The sequence below is a fragment of the Amphimedon queenslandica genome, unplaced genomic scaffold, assembly GCF_000090795.2.
Source record: "Amphimedon queenslandica unplaced genomic scaffold, v1.1 AMPQUscaffold_13519, whole genome shotgun sequence".
Taxonomy (NCBI): domain Eukaryota; kingdom Metazoa; phylum Porifera; class Demospongiae; order Haplosclerida; family Niphatidae; genus Amphimedon; species Amphimedon queenslandica.
The window spans coordinates 314382-336825 of NW_003546245.1; the positions used below are offsets into that span (position 1 = coordinate 314382).

Below are 22444 nucleotides of genomic sequence, written 5' to 3' on the forward strand. Positions count from 1 at the left end.
ATGCTGGTCTGTATTTTAGTATGCTGGTCTGTATTTTAGTATGCTGGTCTGTGTAGCCTGCTAGTTTTCATAATGTAGCCTGTTCTATTTATAGGGATATTACACAAACAAAATCATTTGATACTCAAGTTCGAAAAATTATTCGACACGCCCTCTGTCTGTTTTTATGCAGAGTGAAGGAGGTAAGTATACCTCTGGCAATGGTAATCTCAGTGTAGCCATTAATGCTTTTATTCCAGCTGGATATTCCTAAGATTGTGACTGGTCCTTTGCTTCAAGTACTGGCCGAACACATGCAGCTGTACATTAATGTCAGGAAGAAAGGTATTGATATGACACATTCCTCTTTCTCTCTTTAAATAATCATGTAATACCGTAGTTCCTCCAAATTCCTCGTTGAAGCTGATTGAGAGTGTTGCCATAAAAACCTTAGGGCCACGCCTACACACAGCATTGAAAGGAAAGACTGGAGAGTTTCGCTACTTTAAGAACCTTACGAGGATTGCCCTCCCTTTTCTTCTCTCGTCAGATAACATTAAAAGCAAGTGGGTATGACTTATAATGATACAGGTGTCCTAATTATTAGTTTTATTAGGGTAATGAAGATCTTTTTGGAGGAATTGTTTGCTTCAAAAATAATGATACCAACCATGGCACATGTGTCAACACCTGTACGTTTTAAATATATACATTCATTTAAACCTCTTTTTCATCTATCAATTTCAACCTCTCTTTAGGATTTTTTAAACATGATCCTAATATTAATCTTTGATAAGGATTCAGTGAGTTGATTGGCCAGCCATAATGTCACTGGTTCTTTAAATTATATGTTACAGAAACTGTGTAGATTGCCTTATCCTTCCTCAAGAAATGTCTTTTTGTTAGAGAAATTCTCACACCAAAACACAGTACAGTTACAAGTAATCTAAATTGCTTTATGTAGCTCTACAGTCAATATTCTCCTCTTTCTCTTTCTACTTTGTCTCTTCTCTCTCTCACTCTCTCTCTCTCTTTTTTTTATATGTAGATTACTTTGAATAATATCACTAGTGATCAGAAGTTGTTATGTTCTTTCATGCAATATCTCAAAATGCAACATGCCATCCACATACTACAGATTTATCTTACATGCCGTAAGTATTAATAACTATTAATAACTATCAATAACTTTATTATTATGATTAGGTGACTTGTTAAAGGATGTGGCTGGAACAAGAATGGGCGCTCTTTTTGCTCAAAATGCTCACATTTATCTTGATCAAGTGAGAGGAATTTAGTCTTCTTCTAGCATTAGCTTTGAATCCTTGTGCATGCATATCTCAACAATCTTATATATGTATGACTGATTCCTTCTCTCTTTGTCTTTAGGTTCACCAGCTGTGTGGTTTGTATTCGACCGCTTCTTCCGATCAAACTATTGTACTGGATCAATCTAAAATAGCCGATATTAAAGATGGTACTAGTAGCAATAATAATGTATTGGTTGACATGTCTGTGTACATCTGTATAGTGCTAAATAGAGATATATCTGATCTGACAAAACTGTCTTTAGTAATTGGGCAAGGTTTGTTAGACAAGCTATTTGTGCTGTCAAGTGAAACACTTTCTGACATTTTCTGTGAATCATTCTGCCAAAGCCAAGAGGTAAAAAAGGACATATTTTGATACTGGATTACTTCTCTCTCTCTCTCAGTACTGTGACTATCTTTACCCAAAGTTAACAGCCGAGACAAGAAAATCATTATTATCCACCGACCAGCACTCACTTAATCGACATTTTGAAAAATGGAGGAACAGGAGAAAGAGAAAAATCAGGCCCTACAGCTCTTCTAACGACTTATCGGAGGCAAGTCTCAATACAGTAAGTAAAGGGCTCTATTTCTGCACTGTATCATGTCACAACAAAATCCGCCTCTAGAACTAGAATAAGTCAATCATAGATATTAGAGGTGGGTGTGATGCGTATTAATTTGAAACCACATTTCGTAGTGTGAACACTATTAATGCCCATTTATGTGCATCACTTTTGCCAGTCTGTGAAAAGCCTTAACAGGATATCCTAGTTGTAGTCTGGTTTGCCAAATTAAGCCATTCATAGTGGCATTGCATCCTACACTTTTTATACTTAAATATGCATCAAAGGCGTTATAAAAGTGGTGAATTCTCTCCTAATCATCTTTGGTGAAATTTGGCCAAAATCCCTGTACTATAGTACAGGGACTTTGGCCCGATTTTTGAGCAATTTTAAAAATTCATAAAAAATTCAAACTTGATTGGAATGAGCTCAAACTTTCTACACAACATAAGAACATGTATATGCATCAGAAAAAGTTATAAAAATGGAGAATTCTCTACTTTTCATTTTTGACAAAATTTGACCAAAATCCCTGTACTATAGTACAGGGACTTTGGCCCAATTATGGAGTAACTTTAAAAATTCATAAAAAATCCAATTTTGATCAGAATCAACTCAAACTTTCTACGCAACATAAGTACATGTATATGCATAAAAAAACATTGTAAAAATGGAGAATTCTCTACTTTTCATTTTTGACAAAATTTGGCCAAAATCCCTGTACTATAGTACAGGGACTTTGGCCCAATTTTTGAGCAACTTAAAAAATTCATAGAAAACTCAAACTTGATCGGAATGAGCTCAAACTTTCTACACAACATAAGTACATGTATATGCATCAGAAAAAGTTATAAAAATGGAGAATTCTCTACTTTTCATTTTTGGTGAAATTTGGCCAAGGGGGTTTAATTTTATTTTTTTATAGACTCCGCCCCTCTCAGTTACAAGGCAGCGTTCATCATCAAATCCACCCACGCCCACTTTGGGTGAGAATGGAGGAGGAGTGGCCATGTCTGATCTGTTGGAGGAGAGCGTCATAGTGTCTTCATGTCTCATTCAAATTGTCGACTCAGAGACGGTCCACACTTCAATCAAACCATACACGGTTTATATTATAGTGTCCAGACAAGAGAGAGGTATGATGTATTATTTTTATTTTATTCATTAATTATCTACTGTATATATTATCCACTTGTTATTTAGATGGAAAAACCTCCACTGTGAAAGTTAGAAGGTAAATCTTCTACATGTATATACATTAATAGTGTCATGTATTTTTGCATGCGAGTTGTGTTCAAGTCTATACAATTTCAATGTCCACAAATACCTTTATCTTATAATTACAGGAGGTACAAGGAATTTGTGGTCCTTGACTCCAGAATAAAGCAATTTTATCGTAAGTTTCTCTTTTCGTTGTCACACAATTTAAATTGCACCTGTTTAGGCAATGTCACTGTTTATTTCCCACCGAAAAGAGCGTTTCATAATTTGGACAAAAACTTTATCGAGTCAAGATCTAAAGAACTCGAAAGTTATTTACAAGTAATTATTATTATTATTAATTGTGTTTTCCTATCTCTTGTTTTATGTTTTTACGTCCTTCCTTTCCTTTAGAGACTTGTCCAGGAACCTGAGATAAGAAACTCCCAATTGTTGCAAAGTTTTCTCTCGGAGACCTCCGACACTACCCTATTCATGCCTGACTCTGTTGGCGATAAAGCAGGTAAGACCAGTCAGTCTGGTTTGCTTTGCTTTTAACGTCAAACTGATGACAGGTAAAATAATAAAGTCTGTCCCTCGGGCTCTTAAGAAAGAACCGAAAGGACAGCACCTTGAGAACCTTTTGGTCGCTATGGACGAAAGTGTTATTATAGCACCCAGAGAACCTTGGTCAGTCGTGCTGTCATAAAATATTGTATTGTAATGTTCTTTTATAGTCCAGAGAAACAGGCAGAAACTGACGAACAGACAGCTGAGAACCAAGTCATTATTACTAAATATCAAAGGGTCAGTGAAAATTCTATTTTTTCTTGGATTTCGTGTATTATGCGTAACTTTAGGATCTTGCCGATGATTTCTCTCCTAAAGGCAACTATAAGAAAATGAAATCAATTTCATCATCGCCAGGTATAATCAATATCTGCATAGTGGACTTGTTAATTATTCACTGTTTATTTTTAGAGCCTAAAAGAATAGTTTTAAACGGAATAATGGACTTATTAGTATTTTTAGGTGAGAATTAAAAATCTAAAAGATGATTGTTCATTTTCTGCTTCTACTCATTTTCAGGTGTCAATGTATATTCAGTATCTCAGTCAAAGCTATCGGCTCTGCTAGCAGTCAAGATATTAGGACAATCAAGCATCGAAGCACTATTTCACGAGTAAGAGAAACGGCCATGATATTATTAAATGTTGACCTTAATTAATTTATCTCAGTCTTCTCTCAAATCGTATTGAACTTTTATGCCAAGAGCCGGAGATGTGTGATCTCATTGAGCGCCTGCAATGTAAGTAGGAGTATATATGCATAACTTGCTACAACTTCAATGCATTATTTCTTCTTTTTTGTACACACACACACACACAGATAGTTTATTCTTTGATGACAGTCCACCAAGGTACGTGGCTTAAATTTGTACAAAAATAATAATTACACTTCATTTCTTTAATTGCTTGTAGGACAGCTGATGAAAAGGAGACGAGAAGGAAGCTGGCATTAGATACAGTATTGAACAGGCCACCAGATCTTCTTGTTCAATTAATAGGGAAAGAATCATTCACTTATAACACGTCACTGCTTATAGAGGGACTACAGTCTCAGACGCTTAACAAGCACCTCTTGTTTTCACTTTTAGATGTTGTAGTTTGTGAAATATTTCCAGAACTAAGGGCACAATAACTTCATCCAAATTAAGTTAAATTGTTTTAGACAGACCTATTGTTGCAATTTTTATTGTTTATTGTTTTTATTCTTTAAAAAAAATTAAAAATTTAGACCTTTTCATCACAGCTAAATTATAATGCATTACAGGATTACAGCAGAAGAAAAATTGATATCAATGACAATAATCAAGAGTACATTATTATTATTATGTACTCTTGCAATAATAATTAATGAATAGTTTATAGTTTAGTTTAAACATACGAATATTCGCAGCTACTCTCCAACTCTACTTCTCTGTATGAGATGTTTGGCTGAACTGGTATAGCAGTTCCTCTGGCATTGTACGACACATTTGGCTTAAGCGGTACAATAGGTTTGATCCTGCTACCTCCAGCACCAATTGTATTTGGTTTAACTGGTAAAACAGGTCTTACAGGTTGCTGGGTAGACGTTGGCTTTTTGTATGCCGTATTTGGCTTAACCGGTATAGCTGGTTTGACACCTCTTGGACTATTTCCAGTTGTAGCATATGAAATATTTGGAAGAACAGGAATTGGTCTGGCAGCTGGTGAATAGGAAACATTACTGCTAAGAGAAACAGGACCTGATGATGACAGACTGCTGTCCTCAGAAATGGATGATGAGTGAGGGATAGGATTTAATAATGGAGGAGCTACAGTTGTGACTGGATTCACATAAGGAGCAGGAGAAGGAACTTGGGTTGGAGCATAGCAATTACTTGCTAGATCGCTGCTCTCTCTTTTACCATTGCTAACACCAGCATTGGGAACTGATGGAGGCAAAGTGCTACCAGTATTCTTAGCTTCTCTTTTATTTCTTAAGACGAAAACCAAGACCAAGAGAGATATGATGAGCAGTGTCAATATTCCACCAATCACACAGGATAATATAATGATGATCATCAGTGACATCCCATCACTTGCCCCATCCGGAATACGTGTAGAAGCTGGCCCAACACTAGAAGAAAGACTCTTGCTGGATGTAGCTACACAAATTGATGCATAATAGCTTGATAGAGTTTATAGTTACATACCTGTTGCCTTTGTTGTTGAAGAAGAAATCGTTACCGTTGAAGTTGGGAGTGCCGTAACTAAGACACAATAAAATAATAATAACAATGTAAATTAGTATTAATTTCATTCCATATTACATTATGTCTTGATATCATTTAAGGACTTATGAATGCACTCACCAAAACGAGCAGATAGCAACGGGTAATGGTCTGAGCAAGTAGCTTTCAAATTAGCCTCATTGACAATAGCTCCTTCTTGTTGAAAATGCAGATTATCAGGACCACCAAATTCATTATACAGCAACTCGCTCCTAGTCACTGATGGCTGATATATGCCAACAATATCGTCTTTCATGACTTGAAGTGGAGGGCGGATTGTCGTCCTGGAAAGTTGTCTAATGATGATGTTAGAGTCTGAACGAATAGAGACGGAAATAGGAGTGGAGTTGATGAGCCTGTAACCTCTTCCTCCATCACCAAGGTTGTCTTGTATAATAGGTCTCCATATTTGTACTTGGACAGAGTCACTAATATTGCTTGGCTGTTGAGAAACAAGCCCATGGAACCAGTGGGTTATGTACCCATCACACTTGAAGACTATATTTGGAAATATTATGCTGTGATTGCCTAGTGTGATGGTATTGCCTATGCGAGTGTTTTTTACTTTATACAAATCTGGCACATTCTGGAGACACTCCACACCTATTGAAATGAGATTAAAAGGACTATGAACAAGTCATGATTAGAGCGAAATGAAAAGGTGGGATGTGGGCAGGTGTGATAGGCTCTTTTAACTTAATTAATACTTAGAGTATGCGGTGCCAAGCCCTAACAACAGATTCCATACAAGACCTGGCAGGCATGCTTGTGCTAGCATATTAAGATTCGTTGATAACTTCAAAAGCTCAATGGGCACAGATCTGACCGCTTTTGTGTAAATAAAGAAGCAGACAAAAACATGCATGTCATTACCTTTACATCATACTTGTAATATATACATTTCTCATGAAAAATACCCCAAAATAAATGTCACATACACACAAACATTATTGTACCCATATGACTGCAACATCATGAAAATAGTAGCTTACTTGTTACTGGTGACATTAATAGCAAATCACTGTTTCTGGGTTGAACAATCCTAGTGTCGGTAATATCAATCTTCTGACTGACTGGATCGCCAGATTTAAGAGGACAGGTATAAGAGATGGGAGCATCAGAAACGCTGCTATTATATGCAACCTGAAAACCATCATCTTCAGAAGGCTGGTACATACCAAGGACGTTGTTCTCGTAAAACGAGAGTGGTGTTTCAAACTCGTAATAAAAATACCCATGCCTTGAAATCCTAACTATTTCAATAGGAGTAGCAGAGACCAAGTCAAAAGTGGAATTGCTTCCTTTTGCTGGTTCCCATATCAGGAGTTGTGGATAGTCACCACAGCATCCATTTATCCTGCCTGATAGGTATATGCCTTTTATAGTGCCGTTGCACGTGAATGACATCTCGGGCATAATTCTAAGTTCACTGTCCAGGAGTCTAATTTGATCATTGACTGGGGAACTTCTTAAACGAGACCTTATTGCATTAAAAGTCAAAAACCCATAGCTACATGATGAGCTGACAATGTCTATCAATAGAGAAGTATTGATAGAGACCATAGAGATTGAATTTTGACTCACTTATCAGTAGCAGTAGTAGAAATAGCAGTATCCAACTAATAGTTGAAGCAAAGTAAGATTTGTACATGTCTAGATCTGAAGACAATAATAGCCAAATGATCCTTTTTTTGCTCTGGGCCTGTTTATACACTGATTCTTGTCACAATATCTCTCAGTATCTACGTTTGATTATAAACAACACAAACCTTATAAGAGCTTCCAATTACACCCACATATGACTGCCCGCCAATAGTAAACTAAATTCTACCATAACTGGTGCCACAGAGCAGCCAATGATAACAAGTGACTCTGTCATGGCAATATTGACTCTATTGTTCCAACAATAGGCTGTGTCCATGCCTAATATGCAGGCAACAGATTACTAGTCGACTATTAGGGGCAGAGTGCATGATCAGACAGTCTGAGTCAGTAGACCTTTCCCACACCACTGTATAGTGTGTGTATCTAGCAATGAATAGCTGCCATGTTGTAAGATAGATGTACATCAGAGTTTAATGATGGGCAGAATGTAACAATTTTCTTTATTACAAGCAAAGACCAAATTGCAGTGCAGTAAGACTTTTCGTGTGAATCAGAACCATAGCAATTTTTATAGATATTAGAGTGAATTTCAATATACTCTATTATCTATGAAAATTAGCTTTTGGCCCATGGCATATATCTATCCGACTTGTTAATGATAATTCATTGATGAGCTGTGGAAAGGTCTATAGATTGAATATGAACAATAATAATAATGATAATCAAAATACATTGTATGCTGGAATACTAAAGAATTATGATTCAATAGTGAATTAAGTTGCACATACAGTAGACAGAGAGAAAGAGACGAGATTAAATATCTGCTTATCGCTTTCTTGTAAATTTATTAGCATTGTTAGGGCATTGGACTGCAGTGACTGGTCTCCCTGGACTTCCTAAATGTACACATGCAAGAAAAAAATGATTTGCTGTTTCCTAACTCTCACTTTTTGTTGCTGCTACAGCAGTAACTGAACTAACTGTACCACTTACAGTATCATCATTATGCTGACTGATAGGGAGACAGAAATGAGAAGTAAAAGTTATGAAAGACATAATTATGATCTTTTTCTTACATCAACAAAGCCTCATCACACTCCATATTAAGATGGACTAAATGAGGTGCTATTGGAGGAGATACAGTTGGCAGTATGCCACTAGATGGAGAAGGAGCAATCATCATTTGACCGGTGTGTATTAATAAATCATCTACTAATATCTGCAGCAGAAAAGATCATTCTTTGCTTAATAAAAGTATACCAGCTCTTACCGAAAACTCTTTGACTCCTCTTGAAGGAGTTTTACCGTAATTCCACATAGCAATGCTTGAGAGTGTTTGGGGTTTATCAAAAATAATATAAACAGTGTTGTATATTCCAGGTAATATTGGTGAGAGCCACATGTGTTGAGGTTCGTGCGAATCTATGACTCCATCAATCAGCTTGTCAGGTGTTCTGACATCTCTTATACTGTTGGGTGGTTGCAATACATTGACACTATCAGGATAAGCTGCTATATCTGAAAGAGAAGGAGTGTTGTGTGTGCATGTGCTATAAGCATGCAAGAATTACTTACTTGATGGCAAAAGTGGTATTGTCTTATTATCTTGGTCTTTGATCTCAACACCAGTTAATCCAATGTAATACTGATCACCCCATGTACTCAATAGCTGAATCTGATACACAACTGTGCATAAAAATTAACAAAATAAGTACACAACAATAAATAAATAAATAAATAATAGTTTTCTTACATCCACAGGGCAGGTTGGTTGAGATGTGGGAGGGTCTGTCGTCGTGTGGGTGGAGCATAAACTTGAGCAGCTGTCCATAATCATAATGGTCATTAGAAGGACCTGTTGTGTCAACATTAGTATGAAACCTTTCTCTTCCCCTCTCTCCTCTCTCTCTCTCTAACCTTTCCTCAACAAGAACCCATTCAAAGGTGATACTAGTCTTTCATTTACATGTGCTCTTAGTAACTTGACCTATTGAAAAAGCAAAAAACACTTGTGAACAAATTAAGTTTGATGATTGCAAATTTTAGAGCTACATGTACATGAAATATAATTATGTACATTATAAATCAATTATTCATTAATAAAATGAGACTTACTCCAGTTGACATCTCCTCGTTATAATTCCAAATGATGATTCCTCCTAACTTCAAATCTTCCTTTAGTTCTATTTTTAAGTCAATCCCACTTCCTGAGTATCCTGCCGACCACATGTACTCTGAATCAGTTGTCATGGTCACACCATTCAAGAGATTGGTCAAGGAACTGTTGTCATTATTCGTTAGTGTGTGGGCGGACTCGGCGGAGTCAGAGAGTGAGAGTTGTGAGGGTGAGAGTGAGATTGGGGAGAGATCAGAATCAAGCAACTGAATTTGAGTCAATCCAATCCTATCCTTGTTACCCCAATTGGACAAGAGTGTCAATAAAATGCCTAGAAAAGCAGTAATAAATAAAATCTTTCTGGAAGTAAAATTGCTCAAAAATCTGGCAAAAGACCCTGTACTATAGTACAGGGCAATTCATCAAAAATGGCAAGGAAAGAATTCTCCATTTTAATAATTTTTTTCGATGCATATACATGTACATGTCCTTATGTTGCGTAGAAAGTTTGAGCTCATTCTGATCAAGTTTAGATTTTTTATGAATTTTTAAAGTTGCTCCAAAATCAGGCCAAAGTCCCTGTACTATAGTACAGTGACTTTGGCCAAATTTCACCAAAAATGAAAAGTAGAGAATTCTCCAATTTTATAACTTTTCTGATGCATATACATGTCCTTATGTTGCATAGAAAGTTTGAGCTCATTCCAATCAAGTTTAGATTTTTTACGAATTTTTAAAGTTGCTCCAAAATCAGGCCAAAGTCCCTGTACTATAGTACACAAATTTCGCCAAAAATGAAAAGTAGAAAATTCTCCATTTTTATAACTTTTTCTGATGCATATACATGTACTTATGTTGCGTAGAAAGTTTGAGCTCATTCTGATCAAGTTTAGATTTTTTACGAATTTTTAAAGTTGCTCCAAAATCGGGTTGAAGTCCCTGTACTATAGTACAGGGACTTTGGCCAAATTTCACCAAAAATGAAAAGTTGAGAATTCTCTATTTTTATAAATTTTTCTGATACATATACATGTACTTATGTTGTGTAGAAAGTTTGAGCTCATTCCAATCAAGTTTAACTTTTTTACGAATTTTTTAACGTTGCTCCAAAATCAGGCCAAAGTCTCTGTACAGGACATTGTATCAAAAATGACTCGTGTTGTGTAAATTTAGCTGAGTCCAATCAAAATTGAATTAACTGTACATTATATGCCTGCACATAATTTCATGATTTACTATTTCCAATTATTTCATTCCAGTTCCCTGTACAAATATCATCAAGTAAAGGAGACATCAGTACATTATCATTGACAGCAGCTGGATCAGTCTCTGGTCTTCCCTCCAAACAATCATTCTACAAAGTAAAGAGGTCAAAGAGAGGGCAGACATATACTTAAGTACATGTTGACTAGTTGATGTCAAAGGTCTGCTATATGAAGCAGTGTTCTCCTCATTGCTTTCTCCTTCTCCTATTTTCTCTCTTTTAATGGATTCCCTGCTAATGCAGTTTTTGAGATAAATAGAATCATTTGAAGCAATTAACGCCAAGACATCCTCATCAACTGTGAATAATATAGTCTAGAGAGAGAAAGAGGAGGTAACATATCAATTAGATTTCATTCATACTTCTGAATTATTCTCAGCTCCTCCTATATCACCACCAGTGGATCTGATAAGGAAGGAATAATTATAAATGTACATGTAAGTTTATAAGCAGCTGTCAAACCTTTTAATTTCTCCTTCGAAAATTTTCAGCTCGTCCAAATAAATTTCAATGTCCCTCACACCTCTGTAAGAATGAATCCTCGACTTGTTGTAATTCTGAGAGAAGAGATACAACATGTATGCATCAATAAATATTGTGTGTGTGTACCCATAGTCTGATCATTGCAATGGTAACTGGTTCTTTAAAAAGTATCCTAATTTGATGGTCCTTATAAGGAAGATATGGAGCTAACCACATGTGAAGATCATCCCTGCAATAATTCATCATCATTATCATCATCATCACTATCATTATTATTATTATTATTATTGTTATTATTGTTATTATTATTATTATTATTATTATTATTACCGTGTATCATTAATGCCATCCAGTAGATTACTAGCAATTCTCGGATCATCGTTATATTCTGATAATACGTTAATGTCTGGAGGAGATGCTGTTATCTGAAAGAGAAAGAAAGCAATACAGAATGATAATATTATATCCTGGTTATGAGTGGCATAATGAAGTAGTTTTCATCACTTACATCTTGTGTAGGAGGTATATTCCCTCTCTCATTGAATATCTCTATACCAGTCAGACCAACGTAATACCTATCGCCCCATGTACTATTGATAAAGAGTGTCAACTGGCTACCGGTGGGTAACACTGGTATATTAAACTGGTCACTGGTCACTGGAGGAGGTGGGAAGGAGAGGGGAGTGTCTTTTGGCTCATTAGCGTCTGTCTCTCTGTGTTTCATAAGGAATTCCTGCAAGATATCATCTATTGGTGAGATAAGTGTTAAGATATCAATGATTTCATTGATATTTTAGATTATGATACCTTGATCGCTTGATGCCATGTCATTCCAGTGTCGTCTCCTATCAAATCTTTGAATCGATTCCCTCAATTCGCTGATATTAAATTGATCACTTGATCTCAACTGATCACTTGATCTCAACTGATCACTTGATCTCAACTGATCGCTTGATCTCAACTGATCGCTTGATCTTAACTCATCCTGTAATGTCAAATCGTCACTTTCAATGCAAGGTGGGTGTGGTGGGTGTGATATAAACGTTAATGAAGGAGAGCTCTCGGTTTCTTCAGCTGATACCACCCACTGGATACCATCGCCACACTGTATCTGACGACGCCCTTTACTCAACGTCTAAAATAATACATGTACATGTAAGTTAGCTTAAGTAACAGTTACTGTGTGTGTACATATGCGACTTATGGAATGATAAACTAATGACAGGTGGTATATTGTATACAGCAAAGACTTACAGCTGTTGCTAGTCTTGGAGCAGGTGGCGCAGGGATATTTGAATCAAGGAATGTAGGTAGACTTGTTGTTTCACTTTCATGATTGGCAGGTGGTGAGTTTCTCCTGTTTGATTCATCCTTACTTTCTTTATCTGGTCTGTGTTGGGACACCATCAGGGACGAGGGTTTAGAGGAGAAGAGAGAATCAAGAGCCACTGAATGAGGAGGAGGAGGCTCTAAAATAAATAAATGAAATTAACAATAAAAATAAACAAACAAATAATAGTAGTAGTAGCAATTAAGCAACAGGTGTATTATAAAATACATATACTGTACCTTTATTAGTACTAATGTCCCCCAGGTCAAAACTATGCAAGCTCTTAGCTGATCTAGTATTTCTTTTTCTCTCATCACTACTGCATGTATCATTCATATTGTTATTGCTCCTGCTAGTTGATTGGTCTGATCGTGGTCTAGAGGTTTCATCAGCTAATAATCCTTTTCTTTTTAATAACAAAGCTAATGACAATGAATGATGTGGCACACTCTCATCGGGGAATGCTCTTTGGAGGAGTGTAGAGAAATTAGGAGGAGAGAGAGGAGGATGCGAAGATGAAGGAGGGGAGAGAGGAGGATGGGGAGATAAAGGAGGAGAGAGAGGAGGATGGGGAGGTGAAGGAGGAGAGAGAGAAGTTAGATTTTGATTTGAAGGTACATCACAATGATCAGAGAATGATTCCTGTTGATCAGAGAATGATTCCTGTTGATCAGTGAGTGAATCCTGTTGATCAAAGTTTGACTCTTTTTGAACAGAACACGAATCGATATTATGCTTAAAATGATGAGATAATGATTCTTTATGATACTGAACTGATTCCACGTCTTGCTGTGAATTCTTATCTTTAAACAATGATGCTACACTCAGTCTTTCTTGACCATTGTCTGCCGCTTCATTTAAACTATCGTCTACTCTATCTTCATTTCTTGAAGTAGCCTTGCGAGAGAGAGCACTAAGTGTCCGGGTTACTGCTACTAAACAAAAAATAAAACAATATATACTATACCACGTACTATTGGAGTTTTGAGATGAATGAAAATATAGTAAAGATGGTGACTGAGTATTAGCTGCTGTTTCAGAGCTCTCCTCCTCTTCTTCAATACTGTCAGATTCTATCATCTAAAGAGAGAGAGAGAGAGAGAGAGAGAGGGAGGGAGAGAGAGAGAGAGGGAGAGAGAGAGAGAGAGATCATAAGAAAGGTCATGAGTGACATATCTAAATACTTCTTCAATGTCTTCTTTAGTAGTTTCACTCTCAAAATCATCATCATCATCATAATCCTCTGATACTACAGCTAAGAGAAAATTCATTATTGCTACATACACTGTACATGTAATATGTATCGTTTACAGGAGGAAGGAACGTCAATAGTGATAGGATCTCCGCTTTCAGTTCTGACGGCAATTGAGTCTTGACCCCACCCTCTTCTACCTGATTGACTCCTAATGATTTATTCTAATTAATAATTATAATGGATGACACACCCACTTTCTTAATAAATCCAGATCCGGAGTCGGTTCTCTTCTCTTCTTTGTGTCTATTAGATTATGCAATGGAGGGGGAAGAGGGCAAGAGGGACTTACCGGCTGTTTTAGTGTCTCTTTTCTTGAGATTTTGAGAAGAAGATGAATGCTCGCCATTAATGTATACAGAAAAACCTGCCTCTCTCTTCTCTAGGCAAACCTGCTCTGGATTCTTCTGTCGTAGATGTTTGAGTTTTCTTTTAAAAAAGGAAAATTATTAAGTACCAACAAAATGAAATACTTATATATACACATACCTATTTCTATCACTAAGTTTCATCAGATACAGGTCGTAATCATCAGGTATTGCGTATAATCCACTGCCAGCAGACACTGCTTGATTCTATGATGAGGTCTATTTATGCATACGGGATATATAAGATACCTTTCTGTCTGATTTTTTACTTTCTCCAGTACTTCTCATCATCTTGTTTTGCATTTGCCAGCTCAGCAAATCGCAATCACCTTGTCAACTGGCCACGCCTACTAACAATTTACCGCCAAATCTAACTATTGAGCATGCGCATAAGTCTTGTCTGCAAATTTTTAAAATAATTTTTTAATTCAAAAAACATAAGTCAAAGTGGGTCTCAAACACACGCAGAATAGAGAGAAAGAGAGAGGGAGCAAGAGAGAAGGGAAGGGGAGAAAAGACTATATTAATAGTCCACAATAATAATCTAATAACTGAAAGAAAATACACGTAACTACATGTACATCCATGAATTATAATAATAAAATCAAGACAAGTTTCTTCCTAAGCAGCGACCAGCTCCTACTTAGGTGCTGTCGACCCATGGACTCTGAGCCTGTAGACACAGGTGTACGATGGATTGCCATAGTTAGATTCAAACTCAAACTTTACAAATCTATACGGCTCCTCCAAGCCTCCCTATAATAATGAAGTAATAATGTGCTGATCACCAGAATAACATTATGCATAAGTACATGTACTTGAAATAAAGTTATGACCAACTTACAACTGAGTATGACTGTATGGGGTTGTCACACTTAAGCTCGTAAGTAAAACTACCTAATAAAGCTGAGTTCTCTTCATCGGCTGAGTTCTGAGCCTAAAGTTTATGATTAAAAAAAAGACATCAAAATCATCAAGGAAGAGGATAAGACATACATAAACTTTGAAATTTTTAGGTGCACTGGCTGCCGTCCCATGTGGCGAAAGAGCTTTTGGAACATGTTGCAATGTAATGGAGTCAATAATTATATTGTGGCTAAGCTAAAGAGAGAGAGAGAGAGAGAGAAAATTAATGATAAACACACACACACACACGAACTGATGAACATGTACATGTACATATTAACTTACCTTGATAACAGTAAATCCTTTCTGGCCAGTAAAGCACCAGCAATCACCAGGATAGACACTAGGCTAAACAGATCAATAGTAACTAGTAAGTATGTACATGTACATCCACGCATTACCTGTATGACTGCATCAGGCGACAGTCTTGACACCGGAATAGGCAGTGATATCCCAAGTAATGTAACCCGACTCCTCGAGAGATCATAAGTATCAGAATGACCCACCACTTTGCCACCAGCATTCTCTAAAGCATAATCGAACCTCTCTATCTGGTCTGCACTGTATCGGAGTAACTCTCTCTTCACTATACTCAATACAAGATCCTCGTTGACATCAACTGGTCGAGTATTAGGAGACGGAGAAGGAGCTAAAGAAATCGTAACTTGTCATAAACACTTGGGGGAGTGGACATACTTGCTGTGACAGTAACTGTAGCTTGATTCTGAACTAGACTATCTAACAGGTCCATTGAATCGGAAAGAGCCTAAAAGATTACAATACAAATTATAATACATGTACATTGTACAATGTACAGTGGCCTACATGCATGACACAAGTAAATGTACATATATTATGCTACTATGTTGCAAATTAGACTGAATTAACACAAGGATTGTTGTTAACTCAAGGCATATTATTATAATAAATTAATACTTTCTCCGTTAATTACTTGTAACTTGTCATTGATCTTTTTCGTGTTCTCTTTGCCAAGAATTTCGTTAGCCTTGAGTGACGTCAAATCATTAGACAACTCAGTAAACTAGAATGACACTATACTAATGATGGGCTTTAATTGGAATAGATTACCTTTCCACTAAATCTGTCCGAAAGTGTTCCAGAATTGGTTTCAATCTGAGTAAGCTGAGCTTTAAAAGTTGGCAACACCTTGAGCTGCTCTTTCAACTACAAAAAGATAATTGTTATATCTAACTTTCTACACAACATGAAACCATGTATACATGTACAGCATAACTAGACACAATAGGGCTAGTTATGTCAAGCATAAAAAGTTATCAATGCGTACCTCATCAATTTCAGTTGATTGTCTATTGTTATGGCTATCAATTAGTTTCAGGATCTCTTTATATTTCCGCTCGATCACATCTTGTGCAATCTCTCTCACACGCGCTTCACTCAATCCATCCCCACTTGGTTTCTTTTGTAATTCAAGCGTCAATCTATCAATGGCGGCTTGCCTGTCGGCTTTTGAGGTCTGCAATTCAGCGGAGAGCTGTATACGTGTATGTGTATGCACAGGGAAGGAGGAATAATACATACTACATGTACTTTATTCTGTTTGGGTTACCTGTTGAAGGTCAGTCTTAAGCTGATTAATAAGTACATCAGTTCTCTTCCTTTCTATGTCTTTGATTGACTCTAACTTGGTATCAACTGCAGCTTCCAATTTATTCAATTCCTAAACAGAGAGAGAGAGAGAGAGAGAGAGAGAGAGAGAGAGAGTGGATCATTAAGTCATATTGTACATCTATTGAAGTACATGTAAACAAAGACAGAAAATGAAATAGTGCTAAAGTGCATACTGCACCTTATTAACACTCAAACTGTTAAAGGTGTCAGTAAGAGAGAGAACATCAGAACTACTCTTTACAGAAACTTCTTCAACTCTAATCCTCAGTGCCTCGATTTGACTCTTAATATTGGAGAGTTCCTTCTCAGAAATAGACGAAGGAGGAGGAGAAGGAGGAGAAGGGGGAGAAGGGAGAGAGGGAGGAGAAGGGGGAGAGGGAGGAGCAGGAGGTGGAGAGGGGACAACTGTAGTAGTGATCGTGGAGAATGAAGTTTCTGTTGTTGCAGTAACAGGAGGAGGGGGAGGAGGAGGAGGGAGGGAGGGAGCAGCTGCTGGCAGATGGGGGACTAGAAAAATTTAAACAGTCATGTATATGTTAGCTCGGCAGTGTACGCATATCAATCAAAGGCGTGGCATTACTGACGTACATGTACAGTACATGCAATTTTAGTAATTATTATAGTGGTAGCTTACCAATTAGACACAGACAGACAATAAAGAAAGCCAAAAAGAGAAGAACAAAACCAAACCTTTGCCTCTAGAGGAATAAATAATAATAATAAATACATTATTGCATATAAGTAACAGGCTCACCCGTCCATTTGGGCCATTAAAAATTTGTCCTAACCTACAAAAAATAAAGAAAAAAGAGTGACACAGGGTCAGTGTAGAATTGTACTTGTTCAATAATGTAATATCACAGCAGAAGACAGTGTTTGACAACAAATAGATTAAAGATCCGATTCTATACACAAAACGAATAAATAAAGATAGAAGACTTGTTAGGAAAGATGCGCCTACAAAAAAAAGAAAAGGTTTTGTAACAATTAGGACATAAAAACAGATTACAAGTAGCAATTAATTACCAGCTGCATCTGCTTGTTTCCTAGGAGTCAATGTCCTCTCTTTGTAATGTCTATTGTATTCCCTTGGGGATCGAACCACGTCACCATCTTCTAATAATAAAAAGTATCAATCATTCACAAGTAACATAAAAATAATGGTACATTTCACAAGTGAAGAATGGAGTAATGGACATACACGTACCTTTTGCGATAAAGGTCTCTTCATCATCGCTAACATCTAATCCTAAAAAAACAAAAATACAATATCTAATAATAATTTATCACGGCTACATACATCTAAAAATATAACAAGTATGTAGGAATTTTTGAAGCATGCTCGTGTTAATAATGATATAGGAACTACTAGGTGCATTAGTAAGTCTAGTAATTATACTATAGGAACTAAAAAGAGACAACACGAACCATATACACATTACATGCGTTCACATTATGCACACAATACAAATAAATACATGTCATTCATAGTAGGAGATTAGATCAATGAGTGTTATTGTGTCCATGAACATGTAATGCAATTAAGTATATGTACATGCAATACCATAAAGTCTATTATTAGGGCTACTAGTAACTGGAATGACATCATCAGATAATACAAAGGCTCTTCCAGGCTGAGGCTGATAGCCATGATCTAACGAGGCGAGAGAGAGAATAAAATAATAATAATTATTATTATTTTAAAAGTTAAACGTACATGTGGAAGAATAAGTATGATCATGTTGTACACTGGTTTCTGTAGTAGTTGTTGAATCAAGGGTAGTATCATTATCAAAGGTACTAGGGACGCTCTGTCCACTCTCATCAAGCACGCTGGTATCGCTCCGATACGAAATAAGACTCGGACGTGTAGCGACTAGCAGTGGGTATCCACCCCCACCAGGCCTGGGTAGTCCTTGTCCATGCTTTTTGTTAATTCTGGGACTTCTACGAGGAACGAAATCATCTTGTTGAATGTCGTTCAAACGCTTGTTAGTACTATATTAAAGAGTAGAAAAGAGGGAGAGAGAGAATAGCATAAATTAATATATACATACATAATGATTATATTTTCAGGTCCATATAAACATATTTTAAAGTTTGCCAAAACATAAAGGATTAAACATACCTCTTTCTTGGTCTTCTGGCAGCACTAGCCATTATGAATTATCTATGAAAGGGTAGGGGAAAGGAAATAAAAGGGAAGTCCAATATGAAGAAGACCAAGTACCAGAAGGCATGTGCGCGTGGTCACGTGATGGAAACCAATTTTCAGATGACAAAACAGTCACGTGATGTGGGCTCATTTTTTCCTAATAAAACTTTTTATTGACTCAATCCTTTGTATTCCTTTAAAAGTATTAATGGTATAATATCTTTCACGATATTGCATATGTTTAGAGTATCTGTAATTTTTCTAGGCTTTGCTTTTGGGGAAAATGCAGGCTCATTTTGATAAAAACGTCACATAGTGATGCAAAGTGTCACGTGAGCTCTCACGTGACCTTTACCTCTACTAGTAAATTCGCTTACTTAGTTAGTGGAGAACCTGTTCCTTTGAATAAATCTCGTACTGTGTCTGTTTGTGTGCATTAACTCTTAGTAGTCGAACGTTCGGTGAAGGCCAGAGGGAGAGGGGATGGAAGCTGTTGGAATGTACGATTTTCAAGCAACCAGTGAAGACGAACTATCATTTGGTAAAGGCCAGATCGTGAAAGTAAGTTTATTAAGCCTTAACCTACTCTTTCCCCATCAGATGTCTTCAGGTTTATATTAGTTGATAGACTGGATGGGACTTTATTGTATCTATAACATCATTACATGTACATGTACACATGTATGTCTCCCATTATTCATTCATAAGTACATGTACGTGACATGTTTTTTTAATTTTGTGTCACTTACTCCCACGCACGCACTGACCTACATGTATATGTACAAATACTTACACAATCTAATGACTAGTATGGAATGTATACATATGCCTACACATGTCACTTTTGTGTGATTCTTCTTGTTAAGTTGTATGTGCTATGTCGCTGCATTATTTATCATATTATTATTATTATTATTATTATTATTATTGTTTGTTATTATTATTTATTTATTATTATTGGCTTTCAATCTATCAATAGACGTACTATATACTCTCTCTCCCTCTCTCCTCTCTAAACTAACGTCACTCCTAAACTCTACCCTGTATTTTAAACTAACAGTATATTGTTTATAAACCCCGTCCTATTCTTTTATACACAATTACACTTGTGTTTTTATTGCTTGTACATTGTATGCGTTCTTTCTTTTCATTATTATTATTGTCATATTATTATTATTATTATCATTATTATTATTATTATATTAAGTCATTACTGCCTTATTGATTACTACACTAAGAGTTCATTCACAATTACATCATTTACTAGTAATTTCATGTAACCTGTCAATGCAATAGATCTGATGTAGGGGCTCATTTTAAGAGATTTTATTGCACTGCATGCACAAAATTATGCTGGGGAAAAGCATAGCAATTTCTTAATGCAGAAAGCTGGATTTTCATTGTGTCAACCTTTTTAGGTTTTGTGTGTGAAAAAAATACAGTCATTTTGATTATGTGAAAAGAATTTGCCATTTACTGCGTGTGTTCTTTATATTTTTGTTTATTTTTAATTTTCATTTTTTGGAGCATGGCGAACGAAAAGAAAGTGCTCTGGCCGAATGAAAGAAACCTGCTATACAAGACTGGACTACTGGTCGTGCTTGCATGTACACAGCTGTACAGGCCGGCTTACATGTATATGCACCATGTTGACGTATTGTTGTCATAGCTAACTTTTGTTGTAGCTTTAGTGTTTGTAATAATCCCATTGATTGATGATATATACGCATGTGAAGTTGTGTACAAATCCATTCATGTATACAAGGGAGATAACTGTAATCAGTTTCCTCTTTATTGAACAAATTGTTAATGTCATTCAAGGCTACTAGTATATCTTGAAATCTCTATTCATCTTGTATCATAAATGTATTCTATTCACATACGTATGTACATGTACATACATATGTATCTCTCCTATCATTGTGACATGTACATATACATTTGCATTGTGATTATACTTACATTTTAATACTTTATGCCATATTTGATTATTTGTTTGAGTAATCAGTTGATTCACATTGTGATCACAGTCCAATGATGACTGTGATAAAGGAAGTATTCAGTTACTCTCCTGTCTGTAGTGTAGTGTGTATAATAATGAAAGGTTGTCTTTGTGGGTGTTTTCTCATAGGAAGCCTAATTAATCAGTTGTGAATACAATGTGTGTGTCTCTGTCCCTTTCTCTTTTCTTGTGTCTGCCCCCTCCAACTTAGCTCCTTTATCATGTGGTGTTTGCTTCAGAATCATTATTGTTACTAAATGTTACCAAATATGGTTGTTTGTTTACGATTTGCTACTTTGCTCTCTTGCCAGGAATTCTTCCCATCCTTCATTATTGAAATTATTTTTATTCTGTTTTGTCAGATATTAAGTACTGATGAAGACCCCAATTGGTACAAAGCCGAGAAGGACGGCAGAGAAGGGCTGATACCAAAGAATTATGTTCAGTTAAATACTGTCGAGTAAGCTCTTATAAGTATAATTTTTTGACCACATTCTCTCCTCTCTCTCTCTCTCCAGCTGGTATCAAGGGAAAATGTCAAGAGCTAAAGCAGAGGACTTGTTAAAAAATCAAAAGTTTGACGGAGCGTTTCTAGTTCGTGATAGTGAAAGTTCCCCTGGAGATTTCTCTTTATCTGTCAAGTGAGAGTTGACTTTATTTTTAAATTTGTTATTGTAATTTTGTATCATCAGGTTTCAAGATTCAGTTCAACACTTTAAGGTTCTCAGAGACGGAGCTGGCAAGTACTTCCTGTGGCTTGTCAAGTTCAGTTCGCTAAACGAGATGATCAAGTATCACAAGACGTCCTCTGTCAGTCGTGGACAGAAAATCTTCCTAAGAGAACCAGAAACCGTACGTACAGCGTACATGTGTACTAAATGTATTTCTCCTTTTCTTTTTGCTTGCTCTTTCATTTTTCTTCTATTCATCCATTCATTCTTGTATTCTTATTTTGTTCTCTCTCTCTCACTCTCTCTCTCTCTCTCTCTCTCCTCTCGTCTCCTTAAGGTAATTGCAAAGTTTGATTTCCAACCACAAGAGCAAGGAGAGCTTGGCCTGACAAAAGGCGATGAGGTAGTAGTCCTTGATAAATCTGATGCCAACTGGTGGAAAGGTCGGAACAAGAGAACCAACGAAGAAGGATTATTCCCTGTCCCCTATGTTGCTGTAAAGGACTCTTGAGGAAACTTATCTAGTCAACAATAATTATCTTTAATTTATCATTATTATTATTATTATTATTATTATTATTATTATTATAAGAATGCTTTCATAGTTTTCAACTGTTGTCCTACTTCTTGTTGTTGTTGTCATTAATAATTTTATTTTGTTTCTTGTTGTTTTTTTGTTTGTTTGTAATAATGTGGATTCATGACTTATTTTTCTTTATACAAAATTATTTTTTCTGCTTAGTTCCTTCCCTCGACAAAATTTTGACTT

General features: G+C 36.3%; 5 protein-coding genes across 8 annotated transcripts in view; 2 read left to right on the forward strand and 3 right to left on the reverse strand.

Moving 5' to 3' along the window:
- The window catches only part of LOC105313137 (sorting nexin-14-like), a 7577-nt gene extending 2728 nt beyond the window's left edge, over positions 1-4849 (forward strand). Inside the window, exons 7-30 of the mRNA XM_019997160.1 lie at positions 95-182; positions 240-324; positions 380-545; positions 596-671; positions 738-782; positions 837-920; positions 1028-1133; positions 1186-1262; positions 1369-1456; positions 1511-1644; positions 1694-1861; positions 2781-2991; positions 3059-3089; positions 3202-3251; positions 3300-3397; positions 3470-3578; positions 3631-3745; positions 3793-3862; positions 3916-3982; positions 4037-4087; positions 4145-4238; positions 4294-4364; positions 4445-4475; positions 4537-4849. Of these exons, the coding sequence (XP_019852719.1) occupies positions 95-182; positions 240-324; positions 380-545; positions 596-671; positions 738-782; positions 837-920; positions 1028-1133; positions 1186-1262; positions 1369-1456; positions 1511-1644; positions 1694-1861; positions 2781-2991; positions 3059-3089; positions 3202-3251; positions 3300-3397; positions 3470-3578; positions 3631-3745; positions 3793-3862; positions 3916-3982; positions 4037-4087; positions 4145-4238; positions 4294-4364; positions 4445-4475; positions 4537-4756 (2335 nt within the window). The 3' untranslated portion in view covers positions 4757-4849. The remainder of the gene's footprint in view (positions 1-94; positions 183-239; positions 325-379; positions 546-595; positions 672-737; positions 783-836; positions 921-1027; positions 1134-1185; positions 1263-1368; positions 1457-1510; positions 1645-1693; positions 1862-2780; positions 2992-3058; positions 3090-3201; positions 3252-3299; positions 3398-3469; positions 3579-3630; positions 3746-3792; positions 3863-3915; positions 3983-4036; positions 4088-4144; positions 4239-4293; positions 4365-4444; positions 4476-4536) is intronic.
- On the reverse strand, positions 4805-8064 carry LOC109582451 (uncharacterized). The gene is made up of 5 exons (XM_019997169.1): positions 7458-8064; positions 6866-7405; positions 5955-6476; positions 5796-5852; positions 4805-5747 (listed from the first exon to the last, which is right to left on the reverse strand). Exons 1-5 carry the CDS (start codon positions 7522-7524, stop codon positions 4993-4995), a joined length of 1941 nt encoding a protein of 646 aa, XP_019852728.1. The 5' UTR covers positions 7525-8064; the 3' UTR covers positions 4805-4992.
- A 79-nt stretch (positions 8065-8143) lies between these two features.
- On the reverse strand, positions 8144-14634 carry LOC100633072 (protein KIAA0556-like). 2 transcript variants are annotated; one of them, XM_019997151.1, is made up of 25 exons: positions 14541-14634; positions 14413-14498; positions 14216-14352; positions 14121-14169; positions 13983-14074; positions 13856-13926; positions 13646-13751; positions 12911-13603; positions 12596-12810; positions 12149-12476; positions 11850-12088; positions 11672-11766; positions 11468-11570; positions 11321-11415; positions 11221-11263; positions 10996-11172; positions 10831-10948; positions 9594-9925; positions 9396-9465; positions 9232-9333; positions 9054-9164; positions 8749-8996; positions 8555-8697; positions 8426-8490; positions 8144-8374 (listed from the first exon to the last, which is right to left on the reverse strand). In XM_019997151.1, the coding sequence occupies exons 1-25, from the start codon at positions 14592-14594 to the stop codon at positions 8304-8306; spliced, it is 3843 nt and encodes a 1280-aa protein (XP_019852710.1). In that variant the 5' UTR covers positions 14595-14634; the 3' UTR covers positions 8144-8303. The 2 variants fall into 2 exon arrangements, with proteins under 2 accessions (XP_019852710.1, XP_019852705.1); XM_019997146.1 differs by having other exon boundaries at positions 12911-13606.
- Positions 14635-14696: 62 nt separating this feature from the next.
- Positions 14697-19114, reverse strand: LOC109582468 (SUN domain-containing protein 2-like). Of its 3 annotated transcripts, none has more exons than XM_019997190.1 (19): positions 18976-19114; positions 18565-18842; positions 18412-18501; positions 18055-18096; positions 17874-17963; positions 17687-17804; positions 17602-17635; positions 17482-17545; positions 17026-17354; positions 16786-16896; positions 16504-16710; positions 16287-16382; positions 16150-16239; positions 15894-15963; positions 15599-15846; positions 15483-15545; positions 15288-15392; positions 15136-15228; positions 14697-15047 (listed from the first exon to the last, which is right to left on the reverse strand). In XM_019997190.1, exons 1-19 carry the CDS (start codon positions 19005-19007, stop codon positions 14931-14933), a joined length of 2277 nt encoding a protein of 758 aa, XP_019852749.1. In that variant the 5' UTR covers positions 19008-19114; the 3' UTR covers positions 14697-14930. The 3 variants fall into 3 exon arrangements, with proteins under 3 accessions (XP_019852749.1, XP_019852757.1, XP_019852746.1); XM_019997198.1 differs by having other exon boundaries at positions 17874-17960; positions 18565-18845; XM_019997187.1 differs by having other exon boundaries at positions 18565-18845.
- Positions 19115-19337: 223 nt separating this feature from the next.
- LOC100633328 (growth factor receptor-bound protein 2-like) lies at positions 19338-22435 on the forward strand. The gene is made up of 5 exons (XM_003382800.3): positions 19338-19563; positions 21367-21464; positions 21523-21645; positions 21697-21856; positions 22013-22435. Exons 1-5 carry the CDS (start codon positions 19486-19488, stop codon positions 22184-22186), a joined length of 633 nt encoding a protein of 210 aa, XP_003382848.1. The 5' UTR covers positions 19338-19485; the 3' UTR covers positions 22187-22435.
- The last annotated feature ends 9 nt before the right edge of the window (positions 22436-22444 follow it).

What these genes read in the sequence shown, in the direction of transcription:
- LOC109582451 (XM_019997169.1), bottom strand. Translation starts at nt 7,524, where the DNA reads ATGTACAAATCTTACTTTGCTTCAACTATTAGTTGGATACTGCTATTT. An exon ending in TCTACTACTGCTACTGATAA is followed by an intron (nt 7,406 to 7,457) that starts GTGAGTCAAAAT and finishes CTCTATTGATAG; the next exon opens with ACATTGTCAGCTCATCATGT. An exon ending in GTTGCTATCTGCTCGTTTTG is followed by an intron (nt 5,853 to 5,954) that starts GTGAGTGCATTC and finishes ATTGTGTCTTAG; the next exon opens with TTACGGCACTCCCAACTTCA.
- LOC100633072 (XM_019997146.1), bottom strand. Translation starts at nt 14,594, where the DNA reads ATGCAAAACAAGATGATGAGAAGTACTGGAGAAAGTAAAAAATCAGAC. An exon ending in GGACATTAGTACTAATAAAG is followed by an intron (nt 12,811 to 12,910) that starts GTACAGTATATG and finishes TATTTATTTTAG; the next exon opens with AGCCTCCTCCTCCTCATTCA. An exon ending in TTGCAATGATCAGACTATGG is followed by an intron (nt 11,416 to 11,467) that starts GTACACACACAC and finishes CTCTTCTCTCAG; the next exon opens with AATTACAACAAGTCGAGGAT.
- LOC109582468 (XM_019997187.1), bottom strand. Translation starts at nt 19,007, where the DNA reads ATGGCTAGTGCTGCCAGAAGACCAAGAAAGAG. An exon ending in TCATACTTATTCTTCCACAT is followed by an intron (nt 18,502 to 18,564) that starts GTACGTTTAACT and finishes TCGCCTCGTTAG; the next exon opens with ATCATGGCTATCAGCCTCAG. An exon ending in TTAAGACTGACCTTCAACAG is followed by an intron (nt 16,711 to 16,785) that starts GTAACCCAAACA and finishes ACACGTATACAG; the next exon opens with CTCTCCGCTGAATTGCAGAC.
- LOC100633328 (XM_003382800.3), top strand. Translation starts at nt 19,486, where the DNA reads ATGGAAGCTGTTGGAATGTACGATTTTCAAGCAACCAGTGAAGACGAA. An exon ending in GATTTCTCTTTATCTGTCAA is followed by an intron (nt 21,646 to 21,696) that starts GTGAGAGTTGAC and finishes TTGTATCATCAG; the next exon opens with GTTTCAAGATTCAGTTCAAC. An exon ending in TCCTAAGAGAACCAGAAACC is followed by an intron (nt 21,857 to 22,012) that starts GTACGTACAGCG and finishes CGTCTCCTTAAG; the next exon opens with GTAATTGCAAAGTTTGATTT.